We start from the raw sequence: 25,186 nt of genomic DNA, 5'->3' as shown, positions 1-25,186 counted from the left end.
AAGTCAAATGAAATAATTTATTGTGCGTATGTTGAAACTATTTATGGATTGATCTATATCTATATTACGTTAATTGAGGACACACTTCCGTCCTCATAACAACTGTCTTCGGCCTCACTAGAACTTTCATGTTCTGAGTAATTGTCGGAGTTTTTGCTATCATAAAGTTCAGCGGGTTCGCTATTCGAGGATGCGTTATAATCATTGGAGTATTTTTTCATTGGATCTATAGTCGCTTCAACTGTTGACGTAACAGCCAAAGGATTGGAATTTTTGCTCACATTTTCTCCCATATCAACTGGCGATTCAGATGAATGACTTCCGACGTTGGCGCGTCTCCATTTCGCCCTGCGATTTTGAAACCAGGTTTTGACCTACAATACTCGATGTATTCTTTATTTAATACTCGTATATAATGTATCTGACTATTACCTGTCGATCACTTAATTTAAGTTGAACAGCTAAATGCCGACGGTCCTCGGGCGACAAATATTTGTGATTCGAAAATCTTCGTTCCAGATTCTGCGTTTGTTGGGGTGTAAAACGAACTTGGCCACCTTTACGTTTTGAACCACATGGCGGCAACAAGTAGCTGTAGTGTGGTGGGTAAAATGGAAACAACCGAGGTGACGCTGAAAATAAATGGTATTCTAGAAATCGACTATATTTGGTATTGAGTTTTATTAAAGGTATTTTAGAGTTTTATTATAGGTAGTATACAGCTAAATTCAGAAGCTACTATACCCTACTGTTAATTGAGCAACTTCGCCCCCTCACGTCTTTGCGGCAAAATTTTAACTAGCCGCGATCCTATCTCCTTCTATATTCTCCTGTTTCTTATCGTTTTTTCTGCAATATTTGAATCATGCTCTACAATCTTTGCTTAATATTTTCCAAAATTGTAGCTGTACTATTTATCGATTTTTGAAAGTTTTCCATTGGGGCTTATTCACCACGTTTAATAGCAGGATTTATTCAAATTGCGTTTCACCAACACTGCCCATTATCAAAAAATAAACATTCTAAACAACGTCTACACGGAAACTGATTGTCGAAAAATGCAATTGTAGAGACAGCAAATGTTGAACGATTTTGGTTAATATCCAAAACAATTCAGAAGTTGGCTGATATCCAAGAACACGCATTTAGGCCAACCAGTGTGTTATCCTTGTATATTATATTGTCAAACTTTCGAGATGGTCTTGTGGACTGATGGTTACGGGTTTTAGGTAAGCGACCGTATAGTTCTTACATCGAATTTTGCTTTTTTACGAAAAATATTTGGAGCGACAAGATTTTTTTCTCGGACCTGCCTAATGTTATTATTACCACGATTTAAATTCTCCATAATTTAAGAACCTATAAAGTAAAAAGGGGCAAGTAGAATCATGGAGTTAATACTTTTTCTCGAAGTCTAGCTCGAGTGCTCAAAACTGTTATAAGTTCCATCTGCCCCAATCCACCTAATATTAATTCTATACGTTGTTAGAGTTATCGAGAAAATATACTGAAATGTGCTATAACTTTGTAAGGAAAAGTCCTGGAGATGTGTGGTCTTGAACAAAAACGTGTGTTTTGTATGCCCAAATGCTTCTTTAGAACAACGTTTTCTTGTAAAATGTAGCTAACAAAAGTTAAGTGCAAAAAATTAACTTTTAGGTAACTTTTACAGAAAATACTCTGTAACTCTGTACCCAATGAAGATATCAGTATTCATATTTTTGCACTTTCTAAAACTTTGCCGAATTAACCATTCCTCTATCTCTTAACACAAAAAGTTAGTATGTTGGATATATGAAAACCTACTGTAACATATTCTCGCCGTACTCTAATATAGGTGGACTGGGACAAATGGAACCTAGAGGAGTTTATAGTACTTCAGCTTAACTTCAAAGAAAAGTATTGACATCATGATTCCACTTGCATCTTTTTAACTTATACGTTCTTGAAGTTATGGAAAAAATAAGCTAAAATATGATATAACTTTGAAAGGAAAAGTCCTGGAGATATATGACCTTTGGCAAAAATGTGTGTTTTGTGTGCCCTAACAATTTTTCCGAACAATACTTTCGTGTAAAATGCAACTAACAAAAGTTAAGTACAAAAAACTAACTTTTAAGTAAGGTCCATGTAATTTACTTTAGAACTTTGCACCGAAAGAAGATAGGATTTTCATTTGTTCAACAAAGTTTCATATTTTTGAATATTCTACAACTTTGCTAAACAAACTATTCTTCTATATCTTAACACAAAAAAGTTATTTCTTTTCTTTTTAGTATAGTAAACTTTTCATACTTTTTGACAATTTGCGATTTCGCGGGTCATTCATACAAACAGTTGTTCCGAAAACACTTTTAAGCTAGGATGAAAGTAAAAGGCGCTATGGAATTAAGTTCCCCTTTTTGCCTTATTGGACCACTGTGCAGTGGTGGGAAAAATAATAGGTGTGACATTGCTTATAAAAACATCTGCATTTCAACCTACCATGTATAAGGCATACTTGAACGCAATACCCCTGTGAGATTCCTTAGATTATGGGCAGTGGAATGGGAATTGCTATATGTCAAAATTCATGGTATTTTGTCCGTAAACCGTAAAAAAAACTTGCATAGACCAATATTTTAAGTGGAAATAATAATAGGTGTAAAGTAAACTATACATCGTGGCGTGACTTTTAATACAATTTGCTTACTGAAAAATGGTTTTCTGTGAGTGGAAACCGTAAGTCTGTTCCGATGAACTAATATTTCATAAGTTGGGTTTGTAGATTTGCTTTTTGTTTACCGGTACAGGGTCGTGGTAAACATTTCAACCCTGATACAAAACGGTAGACCAAAAACTACAAAATTAAGGTGAAACTTTCAAAAAAATTGCAGAATCCATCGACTGCTCACAGAATACAGTTGAAAAATCTGTTTGATGCCAGAAGAAATCAGAAACACGAGGGTAGAAAGGAAAACTAGTTCTAGGAACGACCGCCGAGTGCTGAAAATCGTAAAAAAGATGCTTTTCTCACATCTATAGTCATCAAGACGAAACATGAATTGAAGGTGACGTCTAAAACCATCCGGATCCGCCTGATTGATTGTAAATACCGTGCTAGTACTGCCTGAAAAACTTTTAAAAAGGAGTCTTCAAATCAAGTTCCGTTTCGATGGCTATAGATATGAGGAATGCATCTTTTTACGAATTTCAGTACTTTCGGTCATTCCAGAACTAGTTTTCTTTTCCACGCTCGTGTTTCTGATTTCTTCTGGCATTTAACAGATTTTTCAACTATATTCTATGAGCAGTCGATGGTTTCTGCTATTTTTTTTTGAAAGTTTCACCTTCATTTTGTAGTTAGTTTTTGATCAGCTGTTTTGTGTCAGGGCTGAAATGATTAGCGCGACCCTTTACCGGTGAACAAAAAACAAAACTATAAACCCAACTTATGAAATATTAGATTATCAGAATAGACTTACTGTTTCCACTCACAGAAAACCGTAAACAATTATTTTAAATAAACAAATTGTGTTAACCGTGTTAACAGTCACGTCACGATGTATAGTTTACTTTACACCTATTATTTTTTCCACTTAAAATATTGATCAACGAAAGTTTTTTCCGCTCACGGACAAAATACCATGAATTTTGACAGATAGCATTTTCCTATTCATCGCCCATAATGTAAGCAATCTCACAGAGGTATTGCGTTCAAGTATGCCTTATACATGATAGGTTAAAATGCAAAAGACTTTATAGGCAATGCTCACACATATTTTTTCCACTACTGTATATGAAGGGTGATATACTCATTATAAAAGTTTTCATGGACGTTCAAAACCTTTGTACTAACAAAACCATTTAAAACGCGTTTTTCTCGATTTCATGTCTATGAAATATTCGTCCATTCTTCAATTATATGTGCTACAAATGAAAAAAAAATGCAAGAACTTCTGGAGTGACCTAGTGTAGGTTGTAGGTCTTGTTGAGTGTAACATTCGCTAATACTAGAAATTTTCAAAACATCCCCAAAATTTGAAGTTATGGTCAAAATACGGTTTATTGGACCTCAGCGTAAAAAAATTTTTTTTTCCTCAGCCATTTATCAACCGATTTTCAATATTTCAGCAGTTTTAGAAAGGGGACGAATAGAACTTTCAAAATATATACAGATTTGTTCTAATATCAACAAAACATGTTGAGTTATTCGAGTTTGAAACTTATCTTTTAGATTTTTCACGCAATTTTCAATTTAATTTGAAATTTGCCGTCTATTTTTGTAAGAAACATACCACAAATATACTGTAATTTTGAAACTATATTCAATTCCGAATCAAACGAAAGTAGTTTTGCGGAAATCGGTTGAAATTTGGCTAAGTTATATATTTTTTAAGAAAAACAAGATTTTTGGCTTCTATCGCACAATTGTTTCACGTAGCTACGAATGATGTAAAAATGCAAGAACTTCTGATGTGACTTAGTGTGGGTTGTACCTTTAGTCAAGTGTTACTTCGCGTTTACTTGAAGTTTTTCAAATACCACGAAAATTATATGTTATGGCCAAAACCCTGTTTTTTACCTTAGCTCACATTGTTATGTTTAAACACGGTTATTTTTCAACCGATTCAATCCGCAATTATCCTGTGCACTTGGCTGCACAGTTAGCTGCTAAGTCTGTGTATAAATGAACAAAATCGCACGAGCAACCTCGGCTTCAGTTCTGAATTAGGAGAAGAAAATATTTTGCAGTAGTCAATGGGATTCCGGACCGGATCAAACGAAATTAGCAAACCGTGGTCGAAAGGATTTTGTTCTCCCCCATACAAAGTCCTGGATTATCGCGTCGTTACTAGGGAAAATTGGTAAATATACATGATTTGGGTTGACACCTGCAACGGTTTATCAGGTGTCATCCAAAGATTATAGGAACGTATGGCAGTTGACCACAAGTCAGAAGCAGGACCAAAAATCAAAAATAACGCACTAAAATGAGAGGGCTCTGATCGTTGTTTTTAAGTAGAATCTGGGCATCAGAACCTAAATATAAAGTCATGATGAAGCACAAACATTGTTTGACCAACGTTTGGGGAGGCTAAAAACGAAAAGGAAATTGTTAATTGTAGTGGATTGTTAATTGTTAATTGTAGTGGAAGAAAACTAAACATCAGAAAAAACTGTACAACTGGGGGTCAATCAAAAATGTCGAGTAAAAAATGAGTGAAAACTCAAATTCATCTAAAAATTAAATCAACTTGTGTAAACTCAAGTAAAACATATACTGAACTACTATATGAATTTAGTTTGATTTTGATAACTTTATAACCGCTTTACCAGTTAATCTAATTTGTTGCAATAATTACCAACCCACTCTTTATTTTGCACGCCGATACTGATTGCGTATACTGAATTGTTTTTTCCTGATTTTAAAGTAATTGAGAATCACAGTCGATGAGTGTAAGTTATTTGAGTTTTCGAATATCTGTTACAGTTTTTGACATGACGAGTGTTAAGTTGAAACAAAAAGTTATATCTTTGAATTCTAATTATTTTTTCGAATGAAATTATGAATGTTTATCACATGTTCAGTTAGCCATATAACATGAGTCCAAGCCCACATACATGTTTATATATTCACCTATTTTTCTGCTAGATATACTATTAGACTTGAAACCATTTTTAAATTGGACCCAACGGATTAGGTGTGGATAAAATGTTCGGCTTAATTCGTCTAGTCTCGGAATTCTATATGTGCGCGTGATTGAGTGAAAATAATACTCACCTCTCTTTCTCATTTTCTCAAGGATGGCTGAACCGATTTTGTTAAACTTAATATCAAATGAAAGAACTAGATCTTTTATTCAATATGTTAGGAATAACATTGATACGCCTTCCAATCAATGCAAAATAATAAATATTTGAAGAATAAAATAAAGTGAAAACTGGATATCATTGTTTCATTCAGACTCTCCAAAGTTGAATAACCAACAATGCAACTTAAAATAATTTTGTTGCTGGGTCTTACACTTTGTTTGAGCTTGTTTTTTTGTTTATCTATAATTTATTTGACACGGCACAAGTTTGAGCTTGTGTAACGTATAATTATTCATCTCGTGGAGCATTGTCGAGATTTCAAATTAATCACATTTTTTGGAAATCGATGAGAAACCACACCCCTACAGTTGCTTGCGATTAAAAGGAGAATAAATATCGAGCTCTTTCTTATGGAATACAAATTAGTTGATGCCTCTTTTGTGGTTTGAGCCTACGATCCAGGACATATTCTGTTTATATTATATCACGGCTTTGTGTTTGGTTTTTATATTATCCTGTGCCAAGTTTACCCACATGTTTGACGTACTAATTTGTTTCAATTATGCACTCTAGCACGAATGGTTTATCTTGAAATTGCGCCTATGGCAAGAAGCCGTTACTGCTCCTTGAATTTTTCCATATCAACACATAGTCTTATTTGCTTGTCCATCCCCTATTCCAACCACAGTCGATTAATCGCCCTAGGAAAAAGGTGTCATTTTGATACGGATTCGCTGACAAATAAACCCCAAATCACTGCTGCAGATAGTGCAAAGATAGCTAGATCATTGCGATACGTGCCGAAGCTAATCGTTATCATTTCTGGTTGAACATTGATTTTGGAATTAGGCAAATCCAGCGGCGAACAGCTTTGCTATGAACGCTATACTTTTTTAGCAATTTTTCTGTATTCACTCGAGTGATAAACAGTTTGGACAACGGTTATGAACTCGTTTTCTTCGTGCTATCTATTATCGTTTATCGTTTCGAGTACGAAAAGATTACAAACGGTTGACTAATCCATATGAAATGATAATTTTATGAAATAATTGAATTGAATCCAAATGTGAACACTTGCACACGGAACTGATACCTAAGACCTCCATCTGAATTATCTAGTAGAAGCCAATTAATGCGCTGGCTATGTGCATGATGGTATGCGAGTACCCGTCAGAACACTGCTGACTTATCAATCTGCGACTGTCAGATGGGCAAACCTACGCCGCCAATGATAGGCGCACACGCTTTTGACTGTTTTTCAAATTTCAAATCGTCGTTGACTTGAGGAAGACATCGATAATTGATTGCTGATCAACTAGCATTGGGACTATGCAGCAGACAGTTTCGCTTGTCAGTTTGAATCCATGGCGAGCCGGTGCTCTTTGCATTCTATCAGCACCCGTATGGTTAGTTTTGGGTTAGCCTATATATGTTACTGCTGCGTGGAGGTTCATGAAAGTGTTTAACGTATATTTCCTCGAAAGGTGTACCTCACACAATATGTGTAGGGGACAATGTATTGAGTATTCTAAAGCACACTGATTTCGATGTAGGATTATACCGTAAACGAAGGATGGGATCATTGCGGCGCCAATAACGCTAGCCCCGTGTAATCATGTGACTGGCTGGCGTCTTCTTAAGCCCCCTTCGTTTGTCGATAGAACAATCTGTTTTATTACAACATATTTATTTGTGGACACCTATCATAATTTGAGATTAATCGGTATGTTTGTCCTCGCTGGTTGTCTATTGTTTGTTTGTTGGAGGTCTGTACCATTGTGTAGTTGACTTTAGTTTTGCACACTTCATATTAACCCTTTAGTGCCCAAGTTAAATTTCAGAAGGACTTCGAAAAAATAACTATGAAACTTTACAAACAGTTTTTAAGTATTGATTGAAGCTTTTTAGAGGTATGTCTAAAGACCGTCTGAGGGCGGCACTGGGAACTAGAGGGGTCAAGTGTTAAACAAAATCAATTTAAAGCAGATTTTCAAAAATGATGTTTGGAAGTGATTTCCTATATAATTACTGTCCACTTTCTGCTTATGTATCTTTTCTTTTGCTAAACGGCATCTACATTTTGATTGAAGTGCGCAGAATTGGGAGCCGCGCAGAATTAGGGCGCCGTACGGTATATATACAGGGCTGCAAGTTGGTCACTTTTTAGTTCTAGAAATGGTCACAAAAGTTACTTTTTTCAGATCAGCTTGGTCGCTTTCATTTTTGCTGCTTTACAAATGAAATTAATTTTTATGTCAAATGACTTAGAAAGGTATGAAAGGTCAAGGTTAGATGTCATCCAGGAAAATTTTTTTTTGAGAATAATCGATTTTCTGGGACTCTACAAACATAGAAGGCTGAATTAAATTTTAAATGACGGATAGGAGTTCAATTGCTGAGAATATCTCATTTTTCACAAACTTTCAACAGAAAATCTACTCTAATGGAAAATAGGAGTAATAATTGGGGATTTCTTGCTCTTGTCTTAGAAGCATTCTGAGAGTTTAATTATACCGATTTTCACAAAATTAGTGTCATATGGAAGGTCTTGTTGCCAAATGAGACCCTATTGAATTTTATTGTTATTGGACTTTAACTTTGTCCGTTATGTATAATAATGGGAAATCAGGCTATGTCAAGTAACAGGTTTCTAAGACTGCTCGAGCTCACCCACTTTTCTCAAAGATGAATGGACCGATTTTCACAAAATAAGTTACAAAAGAAAGGTCTAGTTGCCTGATAAAACCCTATTGAATTTAATTATAATCGGACTGTAACTTTGTCTGTTATGTATCAAAATGTAAAAGTTATGAAACTCCATTATCTCAGAAACTACACAACGGACTTGAACAAAATAAGTATCAAATGAACGGACTGTGTGAGTTTGAAATTACGACATGATATGATAGAAAAAACTTTTTAATTAGTACAAATTTATTTATTTATTTATTTATTTATTATATTACGTCGAATTTCAAATACTATGCTCCAATTATTCCTTCAAATACAACATCAATATTTTAAAATCCAAAGAGTGGATATACCTTTATTGGGTTATATTTGGCAATTTAAGGATGTTTTCCAGAAACCGGAAGCGCAAATTCGGATTTTCAAAATGAAGTATGGAGTTGATTCCTGGCCTCTGAGCATCACCCCGGGTACTGCAAAACTCACATTGCGTAATGTTTGTCCCTTTTAGACTGGTTTCCAGAAACCGGAAGCTACTGTCTAGTAATTTAAAACGGCGTCTAAAGATAATTTCTGGCCTCCGGGTATCACACCGCTACCCCAAATCGTATTAGTCATCTGGATTAAAAATGGGGTTTGAGGTCGGATTCTGGCCACTGGGTATAATCCAGATATCAAGAACCCATATTGATTGGTATTTGCCCATTCATTGGATGCCCCTCAGAAACGATTAGTAATATCAACTGCGTTAAAGAATTCAAATTAAATTATAAGGAACATTTAATTATAAATTATTTAAAATCTACTAACTAAAGTTGATATAAACAATCTAAATATTTATACGCAGTATATGAGTACAAATCGATTATACCTTGATCAAAAACAAAATCGCATCATATATTTGAAAGGATTTAATGTTATTTGCATGTATATGTGTTAATGTATGTTCATATGTGTGTGAATGTTATATTTTAAATGTTCGGTATAGTTGTGTGAACAGAAACAAGAGAATAACAAATCCAGCAGAAATTATCAAGGTGTATTTTTTAAGTGTTGGTGTAAATCTATTTTAACAAATAATAAGTTCGAATGAGAAAGGCTGGGTCTCACCGCTAGGTGGATTAATTTAGGTTTTTCCATAACTTTTGAGCCACATATCAAATTGTTATGAAGTTTGTTATTTGTAAGTTTGAGAGATGACTCGTTCGTATGACACTAGTTATGTTCAAATAAGTCGTGTAATCTTTGAGATAATAGACTTTCGTTGTTATATTAACAATTCAATACACAACGGTTGCTCAAGTTCGATTATAATCAAATGAAATGGGAACGTATAGAGCAGCCAAACTTTGAAACAACGTGTTCAATCATAATTCATCAGTTAACCCTTAACTAGCCCGCTTATCTGATAATAATATTGATCAAATCGGTTGTGTAGTTTCTGAGATAATGAAGTTTCGTGATTTTCACATTTCGGTACATTACAGACGAAGTTACAGTTCAATTACAGTAAAATTCAATAGGGTGTTATGAGGCAGCTTGACTTATTAACTGAAACTAATTTTGTGGAAATCGGTTCTGTCATCTCTGAGAAAAGTGAGTGAGTCCAAGTAGTCTTCGGAATATGTTACTTTTCATAGCTGGATTCCACATTTTTAAACATAACAGGCAAAGTAATAGTCCGATTGCAAAACAAATCAATAGGGTCTTATGGGGCAAGTAAACCTTACATTTGACACTGATTTTATGAAAATCGGTTCAGCCAACTCTGAGAAACATGAGTGAGATTAAACAGTCTTCATAACACGTTTCTTTTCATAACTTTTGAACCACAAGTTTAATCTTCATGATATTCAAAAGTTGAGGGTATTTCAGGTAGCCCGTTCATTTGAAATCTATTTTGTTTAAATCGGTTGTGTAGTTTTCGAGATTATGATATTTCATGATTTTTACATTTTGATACATAACCTCTAAACTAAAAATCCGATTACAATAAAATTGAATAGGGTCTTATGAGAAAAGACCTTTCATTTGCAATCATTTCGTGAAAATCGGTCCAGCCATCTCTGAGAAAAGTGAGTGAGAATAAAAATCTGCACATACACACACACATACACACACACACATACAGAAAATGCTCAGCTCGTCGAGCTGAGTCGAGTGGTATATGCCATTCGGCCCTTTGGAGCACTTTTATACTTTCGGTTTCGCAAGTGATTGCTATACCTTTCTAGGAGAAAGGCAAAAATACTTTTTTTCAAAAAAATCAGAAATGATTAGGTTGATCGAATTGAAAAAAATATCAGTGCATAAAATTGAGAATGTATGAAATTGATTAAAAACTCAAGGAATCAAGAATTGTTGGACGCTGTAAAAAAATTTCAAGAGAGAGTTATAAAGTGGTGAAAAATCGAGAAGAGATTTTGCCGCGAAAAAAGGCAAATCTCTGATGTGAGAATATTCTATATATATTCTGTAGCCAACGGTTAGTGTTTCCAATTACTTGTTCAGTCGAGATTCGATGATATGATGGCTTTCTCGGCCCGTTATCTAAGCCATGAAATACTTCACGACATTTAGCAATAAAAAAAAATGTTTTTGAAATAAAAACAGGTTTTCTGGTCAATATTGTTGTTCTTTTTATTACAAACAACAAATTTTATATGCAGTTAGATACACTATTTAGTAGGTAATGCACTGCTGTTATTACTTTGTTTTGTAATTACTATTATACAAAAACACTATAACTTATTTATAAAAAAAGAAATCGCAAGCTTTCCATTCTACCGGGGAAAACTCTCCAGGTGCAATATAGCATGCCCATGCCCCAATGCAGAAAGCTAATATGCCCCACCCACAGTTCAGCACACGGAGTGAAACAGCGCTTGAAGTCTCAGAAGTAAACACTAAAGCAATGACACATATCCACCCGACTGGAGGTGGGGCATTTCGCCCGTAGCTGTAATGGATGGTGCAAAGCCAGTACAAAATTGTGCGTTTTTAGCGCAGTTGTTGATGTAGTTTGGAACCAGTACAATGATTGCGTGTTGGGCATAACGCAAAACATGCTCTAGCGTTTTTTTAATGTATTTGGCAGCTCCAAACTACTACACTTAAAAAGTTTCCACTGGTGTTAGTATCGTCAATTTGATTTGTACTGGTAATGATAATGTTTTCAACTGGTTGCTCTCGTTGAAACAGTGCGACCAGCAATCAATGCTGATAATATAGGTACTGACTAGATTAGTGAAAATATTAACTGATCGGTTCACTTTCATGAATCCGGTAATTTAGTAACATCATTGAATCATTAACAATTAAAAAGACATAAAGTTTTTTCGGAACATTTTGCATTTTTTATTCATGACTCTGGTTTTGTGAAGCACGATTTTTCGAGCGCCCCAAAATGATCGTTCACCCAAAACTGAAGTTTACTGGAACATCACGATTCTCGTGTATATGATATATATTCTGATTTTAATCATGTCAATGTTTTTGCAGTACATTTTGTTATGCATTATGCATTTCACACATTGATTGTGCGATTTTAGTGCAAAATTTGTGCGAATTGGGAAGACACATGATTGTACAAGACTTGAACTTTTGCGTGTAGCAGAAAACATTGAATGAGGTGAACCAGCCGTCGGTTGAAAGTCTTGAAAATATATGTCGAATTTGCATGGAAGGATTGTTTCATGAATTGCTAGGGATTCCAAATAGTCTCATATATGATTTTCTGCATGTTTCTTAATAAATGGACCCAGGAGCTATGCCTCGAGAAGCGTTTTTAACATGTTCACCCTATGACGTTATCAGAGCGGGTCGAAAATTTTCGTTCGTCTGAAGGCCTGAAGATTACCTCCTAGTCCCGCAAGCTTCGGGCGAGATCCGGAGGGGTGACACTCCCCTATCGAGAAAAAATCTCGAGATGTCATGCATAGACATTTGCAGTAATTTAAGATGGGATGCAACTTGAAAAGTAGGTTTTATGCGCAAATTAATTTCATACAAAGGACCAATGAAATGGAAATTTGTTATCTTTTCCATTTCATTGGTCCTTTGTATGAGTTGACACCACTAACCAAAACCTTAGCGAAAGGGAAAATTTTGCTCGATAATATCCTTAAAGGCTAAATTCAGATTACGTAGATTGTTAGTTTTAAAATAGTTTATCTGACACGGCACGATACAATTTATGTTTAACTGAGCCAAGTACATTTTTTAAATTTTAAATTAGCAGGGAAAAGAGGGAGGCATATTTTTATATCTCGCGGCCGACTACGAGCTAGTGGGGATTTAAGGTGAGGGGAGGGGAGTTACAATTTTGTTTTTAACTATTTTGAATTAAAGAATGTACTCATTTGTACGTGCCTAACCAGTGATGTTTTGGTCTGAGGTGTCTGCGTATACGTAGATTGTTATATGATTCAATTTTTTGCTCGTCATTATTTACATGTTTCAGGGTTTTGTAAAAACAAGGGAAAATACAAGGAATTCTGGTTTTAAACATATGAAAGATGTGGGTCATTTCATCTCAAGTGTCCGAGGAAACGCATCGACCATCTTCGATTTCAATCAAAATTTGTGAGTCGATGTATTTTGGGAAGAAACTCAGTAATCCAAAGTTTTTTAAATTGCAAATATCTAGGGACCCTGAAAAGCTACAAGTAACCTTGACATTTCATTTTGAACGGTATTAGAGGTAAAATCGAACTAATGGTTTTTTTCGGCAGTATTTCCAACAGTACGTTTTTTCGATTTGAAGTTTAATTTGCTGTTTTAAATAGTCTCCAGAACTCGTTTCAGTCCATAACTTTTAAACCATATGTCCCATTTTTATAAATTTCAAAAGTAAAGGGTTTTTAAGGTAGCCCGCTCATTTAAAACCAATTTTCTTCAAATCGGTTGTGTATTTTCTGAGATAATGAACTTTCGCGATTTTTACATTTTGGTAAATAACATGCAGAATAAAATCCGATTACAATAAAATTTAATAGGGTTTTATAGGGAACTAGACCTTTCCTTTAAGAATAATTTTAAAAAATCGGTCCAACCATGTCTGAGTAAATCGAGTGAGATTAAAAAGTTGCACATACACACACACTTACACACTTACACACACTGACACACTTACACACATACTTACACACACACTTACACACAAACACACACATACATTTACACACACACACACACATACACTCACACACACATACACTCACACACACACACACATACACATACACACACACATACATACAGAAAATGCTCAGATCGTCGAACTGAGTCGAGTGATATATGATATTCGGCCCTTTGGACCTTGGAGCTACAAGTAACCTTGACATTTCATTTTGAAGGGTATTAGATGTATAATCGAACTACGTGATCATTTTTTCGGCAGTATAGCCAGCATTGCGTTTTTTTAGATTTGAAACTTAATTTGCAATTTTTTGAAAATGCCCCCTTCTCTTCAATCTTGATTTTTTACCAAGCCAGCAGACGATTCTACGCAGGAATTACTTATCAGAAAAAAAAAAACAAAATATAACGTTCCAGTGATGCATCCTTTTCAAATTTGTCAGATTTTGGAGTTTATTACGCACGAAAACGCTTTTACATAGAATGCTGCAATCACAATGGTATCTTAGTAGGCGTTGTATAATAATAGAGATGTTTCTTGAAGGAGCGTCTATCGATGTTATAACGCAAAAACTGCCATCCTAGACACATCTTTCCAAAAGGCTACAAGGACGGGGAAAGAGGGAGGGAAGTGTTGATTACATTTTTCGTATGAAAAGATTGTATTACTATTTGCATTGAAATAGTAGCATCAGAATCACAGTAATTTCAAGTCCACTACAACTTGAAGAAATCTTTGGTGTGGCAAAACTTCAATCTCAATTATCTTGAGCTAGTTGGTTCATATGATCCTGGTTTGTAGGATAACTCGAACCCTATTTTACGGTAACGGGACAGCTTTACACTTGTCTCGGAAATAGAGGAACTCTAGACATCTTTAAAATATTGTACGTTGTTAGAACATAGGTTCGAAAAGTAACTCTCGCAGTTAAATATGTAAATAATCGAAGCAATGATTCGAATTTATGAATTTGTAAATCAAAAGTTTTGTTTTTTAAACAAAGTTTAGAATTCCTGTTAATGCGAGGATATACACATCTCGTACATATCTCCCAGATGGTCTAAAGGTACGATTTTTTTTTGTAAGATTTGGACCACGATCGTCATTTTAATCTTTTGTGGTACTCAAGGTACGATGCTGGCCTAACAAGCCAGTCGGTCGTAGGTTCGAGTCTCGGTCTGGGAGAGATTATTGGTGTCAGTAGGATCGTATCGCTAGCCCCGCAATTGTCCTGTACACTCGGCTGCGAAGTCTGTGTATAAAAAACAGAATGTCAAATTCCGAAGCGGAATGTAGCACCAAGGCTTTGCCTTGCTTTTTACCCATCTCGTACATTTGATGGACTTTGCTTGTATACTCCCAATGTGCTTTTTGAAAATAAGTTTTTTAATCGTAAATTAGTCCCAAGTACTTAACCTTGTCAGACTAACTTAAAATAACCTCTTTCATCTTGACAACGTGATTATTGTTTGGCTCGAGATTTATGAGGAAAAATTATCTATTGAGTTTTAGAAGCACTGGGCGAGATTTTCCACTTTTGCAAGTAGGAAGAAAAAATATCTGAACTTTTGAGGGGCCCGGGGCCCGAGTCTCGTGTCGAGGTTTAAAAGTAAAACAAAACCCTTTTTCAATCGTAAGTAAATAAAACCTTTCTTTGTCTTTGAAACATTTACAAAAGTTGGTTAAACATTTTTAAAACATCACTTTATAAGTTTTCTCGATGAACAACTTATTTACTATATGATTTACCATATGAAATTTTGACAAATTTCAAGTTATTTTGTTTTTCTTTCTCCAAGTTCAGTGAACTATTTTTTGTAGGTTAATAATGTGTAGTTTTTGTAAAAAAAACAGATCATATAGATTTTACAAAAGTGGGTATTTTGAGATACTTAATTCACAATTATATATTCGTGTTTCTCTCTAAAAGTAAACAACGTGTTTCTTTCTAAAAAACATTTTTTTGCTTCTAATTTCCGGACAGCCACCAATGTTTAGCTAATCTTTTACAGTTTTTATGAAAAAAAAAACATAGATTTTTGAAATAAGATTTTTTTCAATAAATATTTTTTTTACTTGTTCCACAAAAAAAAAATCAGGTTTTAGAAAGACAAAACTTTTATCTACAACTTTACCGAAGACGTCACACCAATCAAAGAAACCGTTTTGACTATGAAAATATTTTTAATCATTAATACATCATACATGAAGCAAATGTAAAATTAATTGATTAAAATTTTTTGTAAATTAATGATTAAAATTTTTTTACATAGCTTCTTAAAAACGAGTCGTAATTCCAAACAAGTAACCAATTGCACAAAATGACATCTTTTACCCATAGAAACATTTGAGCATTGTTTCAGCCAGAACAAAAATGACTATTGAAAAATGTTTGTTGAAAATTACTGCAAAAGGGTGAAGATTGTGAGTCCAATTGCAAAACCAATCAATTGCGTCTTATGGGGCAACTAGACCTTCCATATGACACTGATTCGGAGCACTTTTATACCTTCGGTTTTGCCAGTGATTGCTATAGACTGTTCCGAAAATTATAAATACATCTTCTTTCTTGAATAAAACAAAAAATACAGGATTTTTCGGGTCATTTGATTCTGAAATATAGATAATAAGTGTTTTCTTTCCAGTTTCAGTTCAAGTTGGGATTATTTTTCGTAGGATACGCGAGTTCTCTAATTTTTCTCTTAACACTACTCATAAGCTTTTGCACAGTGTGTTCTCCGACCATTTTTACCACTTTAAGCCAATCTTCTTAAAATTTTTCCACATTGTCCGCTGGTTTGACATATTTCCTCAGCTTTGCCTTGGTCAAAGCCCAAAAAGTTTCAATAGGGCAAATTTCAGGGCAGTTTGGAGGATTCATCTCCTTTGGGACACATGTGACATTATTTGTTTTATACCACCCTAGTGCATCCTTAGAGTAATGGCAGGAAGCAAGATCGGGCCAAAAGATTGGAGGATTGTTATGCTGCTTAACCATGGGTAGCAACCTTTTCTGCAAACACTCTTTCACGTAAATTTTACCATTCATTGTGTCATTCGTAATGAATGGCCGAGATATTTTGCCACATTCACAAATGGCCTGCCAAACCAATACCTTCTTGCCGAATTTTTCGGTGTAAATGGCTTTCACTGGTCCAGGGACAGCCTTTCCCTTCGGTGATGTATAAAATTGCGGTCCTGGCAGAGTCTTATAGTCCAGTTTTATGTAGGTTTCGTCATCCATGATAACACACCCCATTATTTTGGTCAGAAGTTTGTCATAAAGCTTCCGAGCTCTCGGTTTCACAGATTCAGCTTGTTTTGGATTTCGTTTTGGCTGCTTCTGCTTCCGACGGGTCTGCAGACCCATTCTTCCCTTGGCACGCATAACGTTACTCGCCGAGGTTCCAAGCATTCTCGCCACATCTCGTACTGATACTGAAGGGTGCCGCTTGTAGTATTCCTTAACCTTTTTGTCCATTGTGGGATCAACAGGCCCGGGTTTTCTACCACGTCTTGGGGCATCAGTAAATGTGCACTCTTCACAATACTTTCGCAATAAGGTTTGAACTGCTCCGACACTTATACCTTCTTCTCTGGCTAATTTTCTTATAGAAAGACCACTCACGGTGCCCCATTTGTGCACAATTCGCTTTCTTTGCTCGGGAAAAAGGCCACGCATTTTCAAAATTTCGCACTAAATGTTAGAAAAAATGACAGCATCTGTTTCTTTTGGATGTAAACAACAGGACGCAGCCAACGTTTGGTTGAATACTGCACGTTATTTGAAATGACGGCTGATCGTAAGTGTATTTATAAATATCGGAACGGTCTATATACCTTTCTAGGAAAAAAAAGCTGAGTGTCCCTAATATTTATCAAAAAATTCAATTAGTGGATGCTAAAAAAAGATGGAATCCACATCGAATTTTATTTTTTTTGAGAATTTTATTCTGATCACACTTTAAACTGGACTTTAAGAAATATACCTAATGTCTAATGTCGAATACTAAATGTCTGTATGTATATGTACACTGAGGTCGCTTTTCACGCGTTTTTTTTACGCGGCTTTTTTACGCGGATTCCAGAATTTACGCGGTTTTTTTACGCGGATTCCGGAATTTACGCGGTATTTTTTTTTGCCCTGATTTCGGTTTCCCTTCACTCGGAATGCAAAATTAACGATGGTTTTTTTTACGCGGATTCCGGAATTTACAAGGTTTTTTTTACGCGGATTCCGGAATTTACGCAGATTCCGGAATTTACGCGGCACGTATCCCCCGCGTCAAAAGCGACTTTAGTGTATATAAATGCACATTTCGCTCATCTTCACTTGTCGGCGTTTTACTGAAAGTATATTTTTATGTGTAGGTAGGGTGAGGAACGGCTTAAGCAGCGGCGCCTATTCTAGTCAGTCGAAATAAACGGGCCTCGATCTCCTGAATTTTTATCAATAGCGACAATTTCAATGATGAGAACGCAAACTCTGATTGACTAGCTGTCTTCAGGCGCTTTTTGGGTGCTAAAGTAAATCCCCTGCAAAACAGATGCAAACTGCTTAAAAGGTTCGGGGTGATTGGAATAGCGTCCCTCGATAGGGAACTTTAATTGATCATTGTTAAAGTTTGCTAAATCGGTTTTAGAATCTAAAAACAAGTGCTGACAGAGAAAACAAATCGATATACTCATGTTTGTATTTCACTTTATATATTTCAAGTATTTCGTCTCAATACACAGGCGGCTCCTAAAGCTATATTACCAACTCCTTGCAGGTCGTTCTCAGACGTCTTTTTTTCCGACAACTAAAGCTTTGACGCTCCATATAGGGTAGAGAACGGCTTAAGCAGTGGCGCCAATTTTAATCAGTCGAAGGAAGCAGGCCTTAAACTCCTGAATTTTGATTAATATCGAAAATTTCAATGATGGAAACGAAAACTTTGATTGTCTAGCTGTCTTATGAATATAAGAAATACCGTTAATCACAAAGAAATCTGTGAACAATAACCAATCGAAACAAATCGACCTATATTGCAGCCATTCAGGAGCCACTTCGGGTGCTGAAAAAAAAACGCCTGCAATACAGATGGAAACTGCTTAAAATAGGTTCGGGGTGATTGGAATAGTGTCCCTCGATTGGTAACTTCAATTGATTATTGTAAAAGTTTGCTAACTGAGTTTTACAATCTGAAAACAAGTTCTGACAGAGAAAAAGTTAGAGAACAGATTGATATATTTCTGTTTGAATTTCACCCAACACATTTCGAGTATTTCGCTGCAATACACAGGCGGTTCCTAAAGCTGCTTAGAATATATTCCCTACCCTATAATGCATGCAAAAAAAACTTCTGAATTTTTCATCTGATCTTTTTATTCTCAAAGAGTGAATTGTGTATTATTTATCATGCAATCTTATAGTTGTTGCTAGAGAATCACAAACAGTTCAAGAAAAGTCATATTTTTATGAATAAGTCGAACTTTCTTAAAAATACTCTAAAGCTTAACCTTTAGGAAAAAATCGTTGAACATTAGTCTATCTTGGACTTTTTACAAAAATATTTTTATGACCTAATGACACATACCTAGCTCTTCTACGCCCAGACATCAAAATTTCAAACTGCATATTTGACCCAGAACTGTACCTTTGTGAAAGAGGATAAATTGAACTTCACGGAAAACGTTTGTTTCATTTGAATTTACATGCAAAACTTGACTAAATGATTGAATTAAAACACTCATAAAAGATAAGTAAAATCATAGTTTTGATACTATTTTAAAAAAATATGCTTAAATGATACTATTTTGAAGCTATGATACATCAGAAAGTAAAGGGTTTTTATGGGCGGATGATAAATCCGCCTAAACGCAGTTGTTGCTGCAATTTTGTAGATTCAATTGGTAAGTCATTGGAAAACAGGTCCTGTATTATGGTGTCGCGTTACGAAAATAGTAGTTTTTTTTCGTATTGTGCAAATGTTACAAACTGTAGAAAAGTAGTTTTCAGGATTTTCTTAGTACTTGATGAGACCTTCCTTAGCATATGCTGGTATGTGAAATTGATTCATTCTATTTAAAGTTACAATAGGGTCAAAGTTATGGTGTCCCGTTAAGAAAATTTTATGTGTTTTTATAAAGTTACCAAAAACGAGTTTTCGAGCTTTTGTCAGTGTATATTGATAAACCAACATGGAATCATGATAAATAATAGTCATCTGCATCAAATTATATCCACCTAGAAGTGAAGAGTTTGCTTTTCACTGGAATTAGATCATTACATATTCAATGCCAATGGAAACCCATGGGAAATTACTAGAATGGTTTTCAGATAACATTAAAAATGTAAAAATATCTTTGTGCTTGCAAATTAAAATCAATTATGGAAACGCGAATATACCATAATTTCAAAAAATAGTGTAAAACAGTGTATTTGACTATTTTAACCTCAAATAGACTTATGCTGTTACATAAGCAATTGATTCAATTCCTAAGTTTCTTTGCTTTTTGGCGTAAATACTGTTTTAAACAACCACGTTATTTACGAAAAACACATCAACAATAATCATTGCCACATGACACAGAATAAACAGAAACCTCATATATACTCTGGTAATGTTTTTACTTCTAGTGGAAAATTGAAAACGTATTTTACCCACACGATATACCTAAATATCAAACGATGGAAACTCGTTGGTCTTCAATGCTAAAACCTCCGAAACACGAAAACAACCAGGCAATTACACTTCACTTCGTTCCTTGGGGAGTTGCTGAATGATACCTTTTCAACACACGGTGGCGAACTAGCCTGTGGCTGACAGCCACCTTAATAAAGCAATAAAGAAAAATTTTCAACATTCATTTAAACTCATCAAACTCTAGGTACATTATAAATTAACAATATTCCTACCAAACTCACTCAATACCTGATGGTTACGACACTACCTAATATACCCTAATATTCCAAGCCACAACGAACTCAAAAAAAAAAAACGGATTCATATCTTTTCTTACCTCAGGTATATCTTGGAAACCTCAACAAATTTGCAATTTGAGTGCAATTTTGAGTGAGATTGCAGCAGAGAAATCCTAACGGGATGAGTTGCTTGCCGAGGCTTCAGTAAAAAGGAACAATGTTTCATAATGATACAGCTATTTTTGCTTGTCAGTCGAAAAGTGGAGGGTGCGAAGTGATAGCTTTGCATAAACTACTTGTTTCCCTTTGACTTTAATGTTTTCGAAATGTTTTTGGGAACATTTCGCTCAAAATTCAGTGTTTTCTATGTTGTAATATGTCATTTTGTTGGATTTTGTCTCCGGAACAAATGTCTATAAGAAACCATGGTTCAAAAACTTAAAGCAGAGCAGATATTCAGCGAAGGTGTCGCGTTACAAAATGTATCGGGTTGCAGTGCATGATACAACTATCTAAATCATAAGAAAGTACATTTAGTTGGCATTATTTACGACCTGTTTAATCATATGCTCTTCAAGTTAATTTCTAATATCCAGCCTAAAATGTACATCAAAGTCGGTTCCTCATGGTGTCGCGTTACACACGAATGTGTCTAATGTTTACACGAAGAAAAAAGTCAACTATCCGTTTTAAAATTCAAAACTTAGTGGTTTTCGTTCAGTTTTTTTTCGCTAAGCTCTATTAGTTCATCATAACTTTTCCTGACTCAGTTTTCTATACAGCCAAAGGTTTTCGATTTACAATTCGTTAAATAAAGTGTATCGACGAATAAACACCCTTACGTACCCGACGGGGTGCCCGGGTACTCACAAATTAAAATTTTTGTAACTATGCAGTTACATATCATGCGATTTCGATAGTTTTAGCACTTAAAGATTCAGCAACTTATCTACCTTGGAATACATGTCAACGGTGCCCCGTAGGACTTTCTTAATAGCCCGAAACCCGGTTTTCCGGGGAAATGTTCCGAAACTAAGGAATTTTATGAATATTTGGACAGAATCCTAAAATAATTGGTTTAATGTTCATACAATCAACTACCACATGCCATTTTTATGGTTTTGGGCGTTGTGCCCTCAGAATGGTTCTCCCGGAACCGATTTTACCGGAGCTTCTAGTGACCTTAGAAAAGTAAAAACGCAAGGTTGAATACCATCCAATACAGGTATTTTTAAAACCGGAATGATACAAGTGACCGGAAAACGATCTCCGACGCCACTTTGGGTTCCCAAATGGCGACTTCCGGTTTTTGTAAGAAACTCAAAATTGGCGGAATACCATCCAATATAGGTGTTTCCGTATACGGGATGATGCCCAGCGAGCGAAAATCTTTGAAATTCAATATGGTGACTTCTGATTTTCTGAGGTATCTGGACATCATCCTGATTCCGAAAGTACTCATATGAGGTGGTATCTGGCAATTGTGGTTATTTTACGGAAACCGGAAGTCACTATCTGGAGTTAAAAATGGTGTCAGGAGTTGATTTCTGGTTTCCAGGCATCATCCGAATTTTTGGTTCTCTTTTGGTATTTGGTCAACTTTAGTTATTTTCCGGAAACCGGAAGTCACCATCTTAAGTTTCAAAATGGCATCTAGAGTTGATTTCACGTCTCTGGGCATCATCTCGTTTCCAGAAATACCCATTATGGCTGATATTCGGTCGTTTTTGGTTCTTTTCCAGGAACCTAAAGTCGCCATTTTGGAATTCAAAAGTCGTTTTCGGGTTTCTAGACATCTGGAAATACCCATGTTGGATGGTATTTGATCTTGTTTTATCTATTTGTTGAAATTTGTTCCAAAGGGATCATTTTAGGGCATATCTCCATAACACACAAAATCCTAAAAGAGGCCTGTGGAAGTAATTTTATAATCTTTGTACAAATAAAAAATAAGATTTTGTTTAAATGTTCATGAACGTCATCAGTTTCGGAATATATCCCCGGAAACCCGGATTTCCGGTATTGCGAAAATTCTTTCGGGGCACCGCTAACAGTGCTTTCGAAGTGAATAAGTTGGTGAATGTTTAAGTGCTAAAACTATCGAAATCGGATGATAACTGCAAGAATAACAAGAATTTTAATTTTTGGGTACCCGGTTACTTCGTCGGGCACCTAAGAGGTAAACAAAATTCAAGGTATTTCGGATTCAGGACGGCAACGGGCTAAGAAAATTCCGGTACAAAATCACCTCTACTACAAATCCAATTAAAATGTAGTTAACTAAATCTGTTTTAATTTATTGTTTTTCTTAAGGACGTTAGATTTAATTTTCTTATAACTGTTAAAAAGGCGAATTTCACCGTCAAGTAGATTAATTCGAGGGTTTTCAGTGTTGGTTACAGTTGTTCGCATTTTTGTGTGGTAGGGGCATATTTGTTGAAATGTCGTATTAATATAGTCTGCTACACGCAGTTATTGCTTTGAACTTATCAGAAGCAAACAGTACAAAAAAAAAAAAAACGGAAAGTGAAAAAATGTCACAATTGTTACTGATGATTGTAAATCAACGCAAACGTATCGCTTTGATATGGTTGATGTCTATAAATCTTACAGTTGAAAGATTACCGCCTATTTTCGGTGGCGGTTCTCTTTGACCGGCAAAACGTTCAAAGGGAAATTACTTCGAATAAGCTTGTTAGCGAGCGTCGATATTGCGCTAGCAGGATTAGTTGATGCATATTTATGGCGAACCACTCTCGCGACCAGTCCACGTAATATCGGAACAGTCTCTTTATCAGAGTACTTTCATGCGCATACAAAATAAATCGTAAGTTCAGTTTTTTATTGGTTTCCGTTATATGGCAAATTCGTTTAAATTGCTTTCTGAAAAAAATTGTTAACTGTTCGTATGTATATTGCAATAATTTTGAAACAGGCTTTTACGTACCACTTGTAATGGAAAATCCATAGAAAAATTAATTTTTTTAACAATCTAATTTTTATCTAATATAATAACATCATAATGTTATTATCAAACTAACCTTTGTGTAACACGTTGGCGTAGTGCTCTAGATAAGCGGCATTGAGAGCAGGACTAAGTGCAGGATTGAACGAGGGCATTCCAAACTGAAGATGCAGAGGAAAGCTGGTTTTTTGAAATTCCAGCAGGTTTGGATAGAGTGCCGTTGGTTTCTTTGGAGACTCTCGGCCGGCCTGAATGGCCACCGGCGAATTAGAAGGTGACTTTTGTGTACTGCAATAATCTGTCGTTGTTAATGGTGAAGTTGAAGAGCTAGGTTGAACGGCATTTAAATCTGACAACTGTTTAAGAACACTGTTCTGTACTAATTGCTGTTGATGGTGGAACAACATTTGCTGCTGTTCTGCCTGTTGATGCAAAATATCATCGATCCTAAATGATGACTTGCGCTTGGATGAACCCATCTCCATCGCACACTGCCACTATTTGCGATTTTCAATCGTTATCAAACAATCTTTAAAAAAAACTTCGATACGTATGATCGTATCAATTCACCAGTAGCGCACGAAGAAATTGAAATATTTTTTTTACGCACTGTGGTTAGCGTGTTTTATCGCATGTAAGAAATTCAGGTGTTGTAACTCGTTCGAGACCCTGCGATGACTAAAAGCGTTTTATCAGTTCCTTGCGTATATATTAAACCGTTTATGAGGAATCAAAATTTGGGCGATAAGGATAAATAATCATGGTGATTGTATAAAGATAAATAACCAGTACAGTGATATGTATTTTCCTGCAGTGTTAGTGGAACAGTTTAGATTTTATTTCGGGATCCGATTGATTATTGTTAGAGTTTATTTTTGTTATTCACGCTTTGTCATTGAAAAGACAAGACGAGATCGGGCGAGTATAATTTTCATTTTAGTTCATGATATTAGTTATATTGAAATACAAATAATTCTATTGAATTGGATATTAAAAGTTTTTATTCTTTTTTTTTAACGGCACCGAAAAGAAAATTTGAATTCGGTACTGTAAATTTGCAAAAATAGCATCAATTTCAATTTCTTTCTATAGATTTTTTAACCCGAAACAGCGCAGAATTCCCCGTGAATATTTGACTTTTTGGATAGCTTTGGATAGCTACTGCGGCCACGTACAAAATTACGAACTCCAAAATTCATAGGAATGGTTGAATAGCTATAATCTTTCCTTTTTTTCCCGTTTGAGCTTTTGGAATGCACTTTTTTATTTTATTTTGTCGCCCATTGTAATTATCAATTGAAATAACATTTACCTTCAAACGAAGATTCATGTGGTGAAGGTATCAGGTTCAATAAAACAGTCCCACATTTTTGAATTCCGAATTATATATGTTACATATATTTTTAACTTTGAATAATTCGAATAAGTCATATTTTTATTGCATATTCAATTGTCTGAACATAATTGTATAATCCATTTTTTTGTTCAGCATATTTCCTGAAACAGCATATGAAATTTACAATTCTTTTGTATACATTTGCATTGAGGTTATATACCTTTTTGTGTTTCAAAAAAATAAAAAAAATGCCTAAGTACAACTTCTTGACAATATTTACAAGGTATACAGCCCTAGGGTTGTATGAAATGGTGACGTTGGACTAAACACTGTAATTAGGGGATTTTTTGTTAC

General features: G+C 35.2%; 1 protein-coding gene across 1 annotated transcript; it reads right to left on the bottom strand.

The window, feature by feature from the left end:
• Nucleotides 1-24: 24 nt before the first annotated feature.
• LOC129718101 (homeobox protein HEX homolog pha-2) lies at nt 25-24,155 on the bottom strand. The gene is made up of 3 exons (XM_055668523.1): nt 23,573-24,155; nt 433-632; nt 25-374 (listed from the first exon to the last, which is right to left on the bottom strand). The coding sequence occupies exons 1-3, from the start codon at nt 23,979-23,981 to the stop codon at nt 60-62; spliced, it is 924 nt and encodes a 307-aa protein (XP_055524498.1). The 5' UTR covers nt 23,982-24,155; the 3' UTR covers nt 25-59.
• Between the last annotated feature and the right edge of the window lie 1,031 nt (nt 24,156-25,186).

Source organism: Wyeomyia smithii, chromosome 1, assembly GCF_029784165.1.
Source record: "Wyeomyia smithii strain HCP4-BCI-WySm-NY-G18 chromosome 1, ASM2978416v1, whole genome shotgun sequence".
NCBI classification, from domain to species: Eukaryota; Metazoa; Arthropoda; class Insecta; order Diptera; family Culicidae; genus Wyeomyia; species Wyeomyia smithii.
This window is presented reverse-complemented; position numbering and strand designations above follow the sequence as displayed.

Bases quoted from the DNA above. Each gene is read 5' to 3' on its own strand.
- LOC129718101 (XM_055668523.1), bottom strand. From the start codon at position 23,981: ATGGAGATGGGTTCATCCAAGCGCAAGTCATCATTTAGGATCGATGAT. The intron at 633-23,572 runs GTTAGTTTGATA...ATTTATTTTCAG, and splicing joins CGCCAACGTGTTACACAAAG to CGTCACCTCGGTTGTTTCCA. The intron at 375-432 runs GTAATAGTCAGA...CGAGTATTGTAG, and splicing joins TTAAATTAAGTGATCGACAG to GTCAAAACCTGGTTTCAAAA.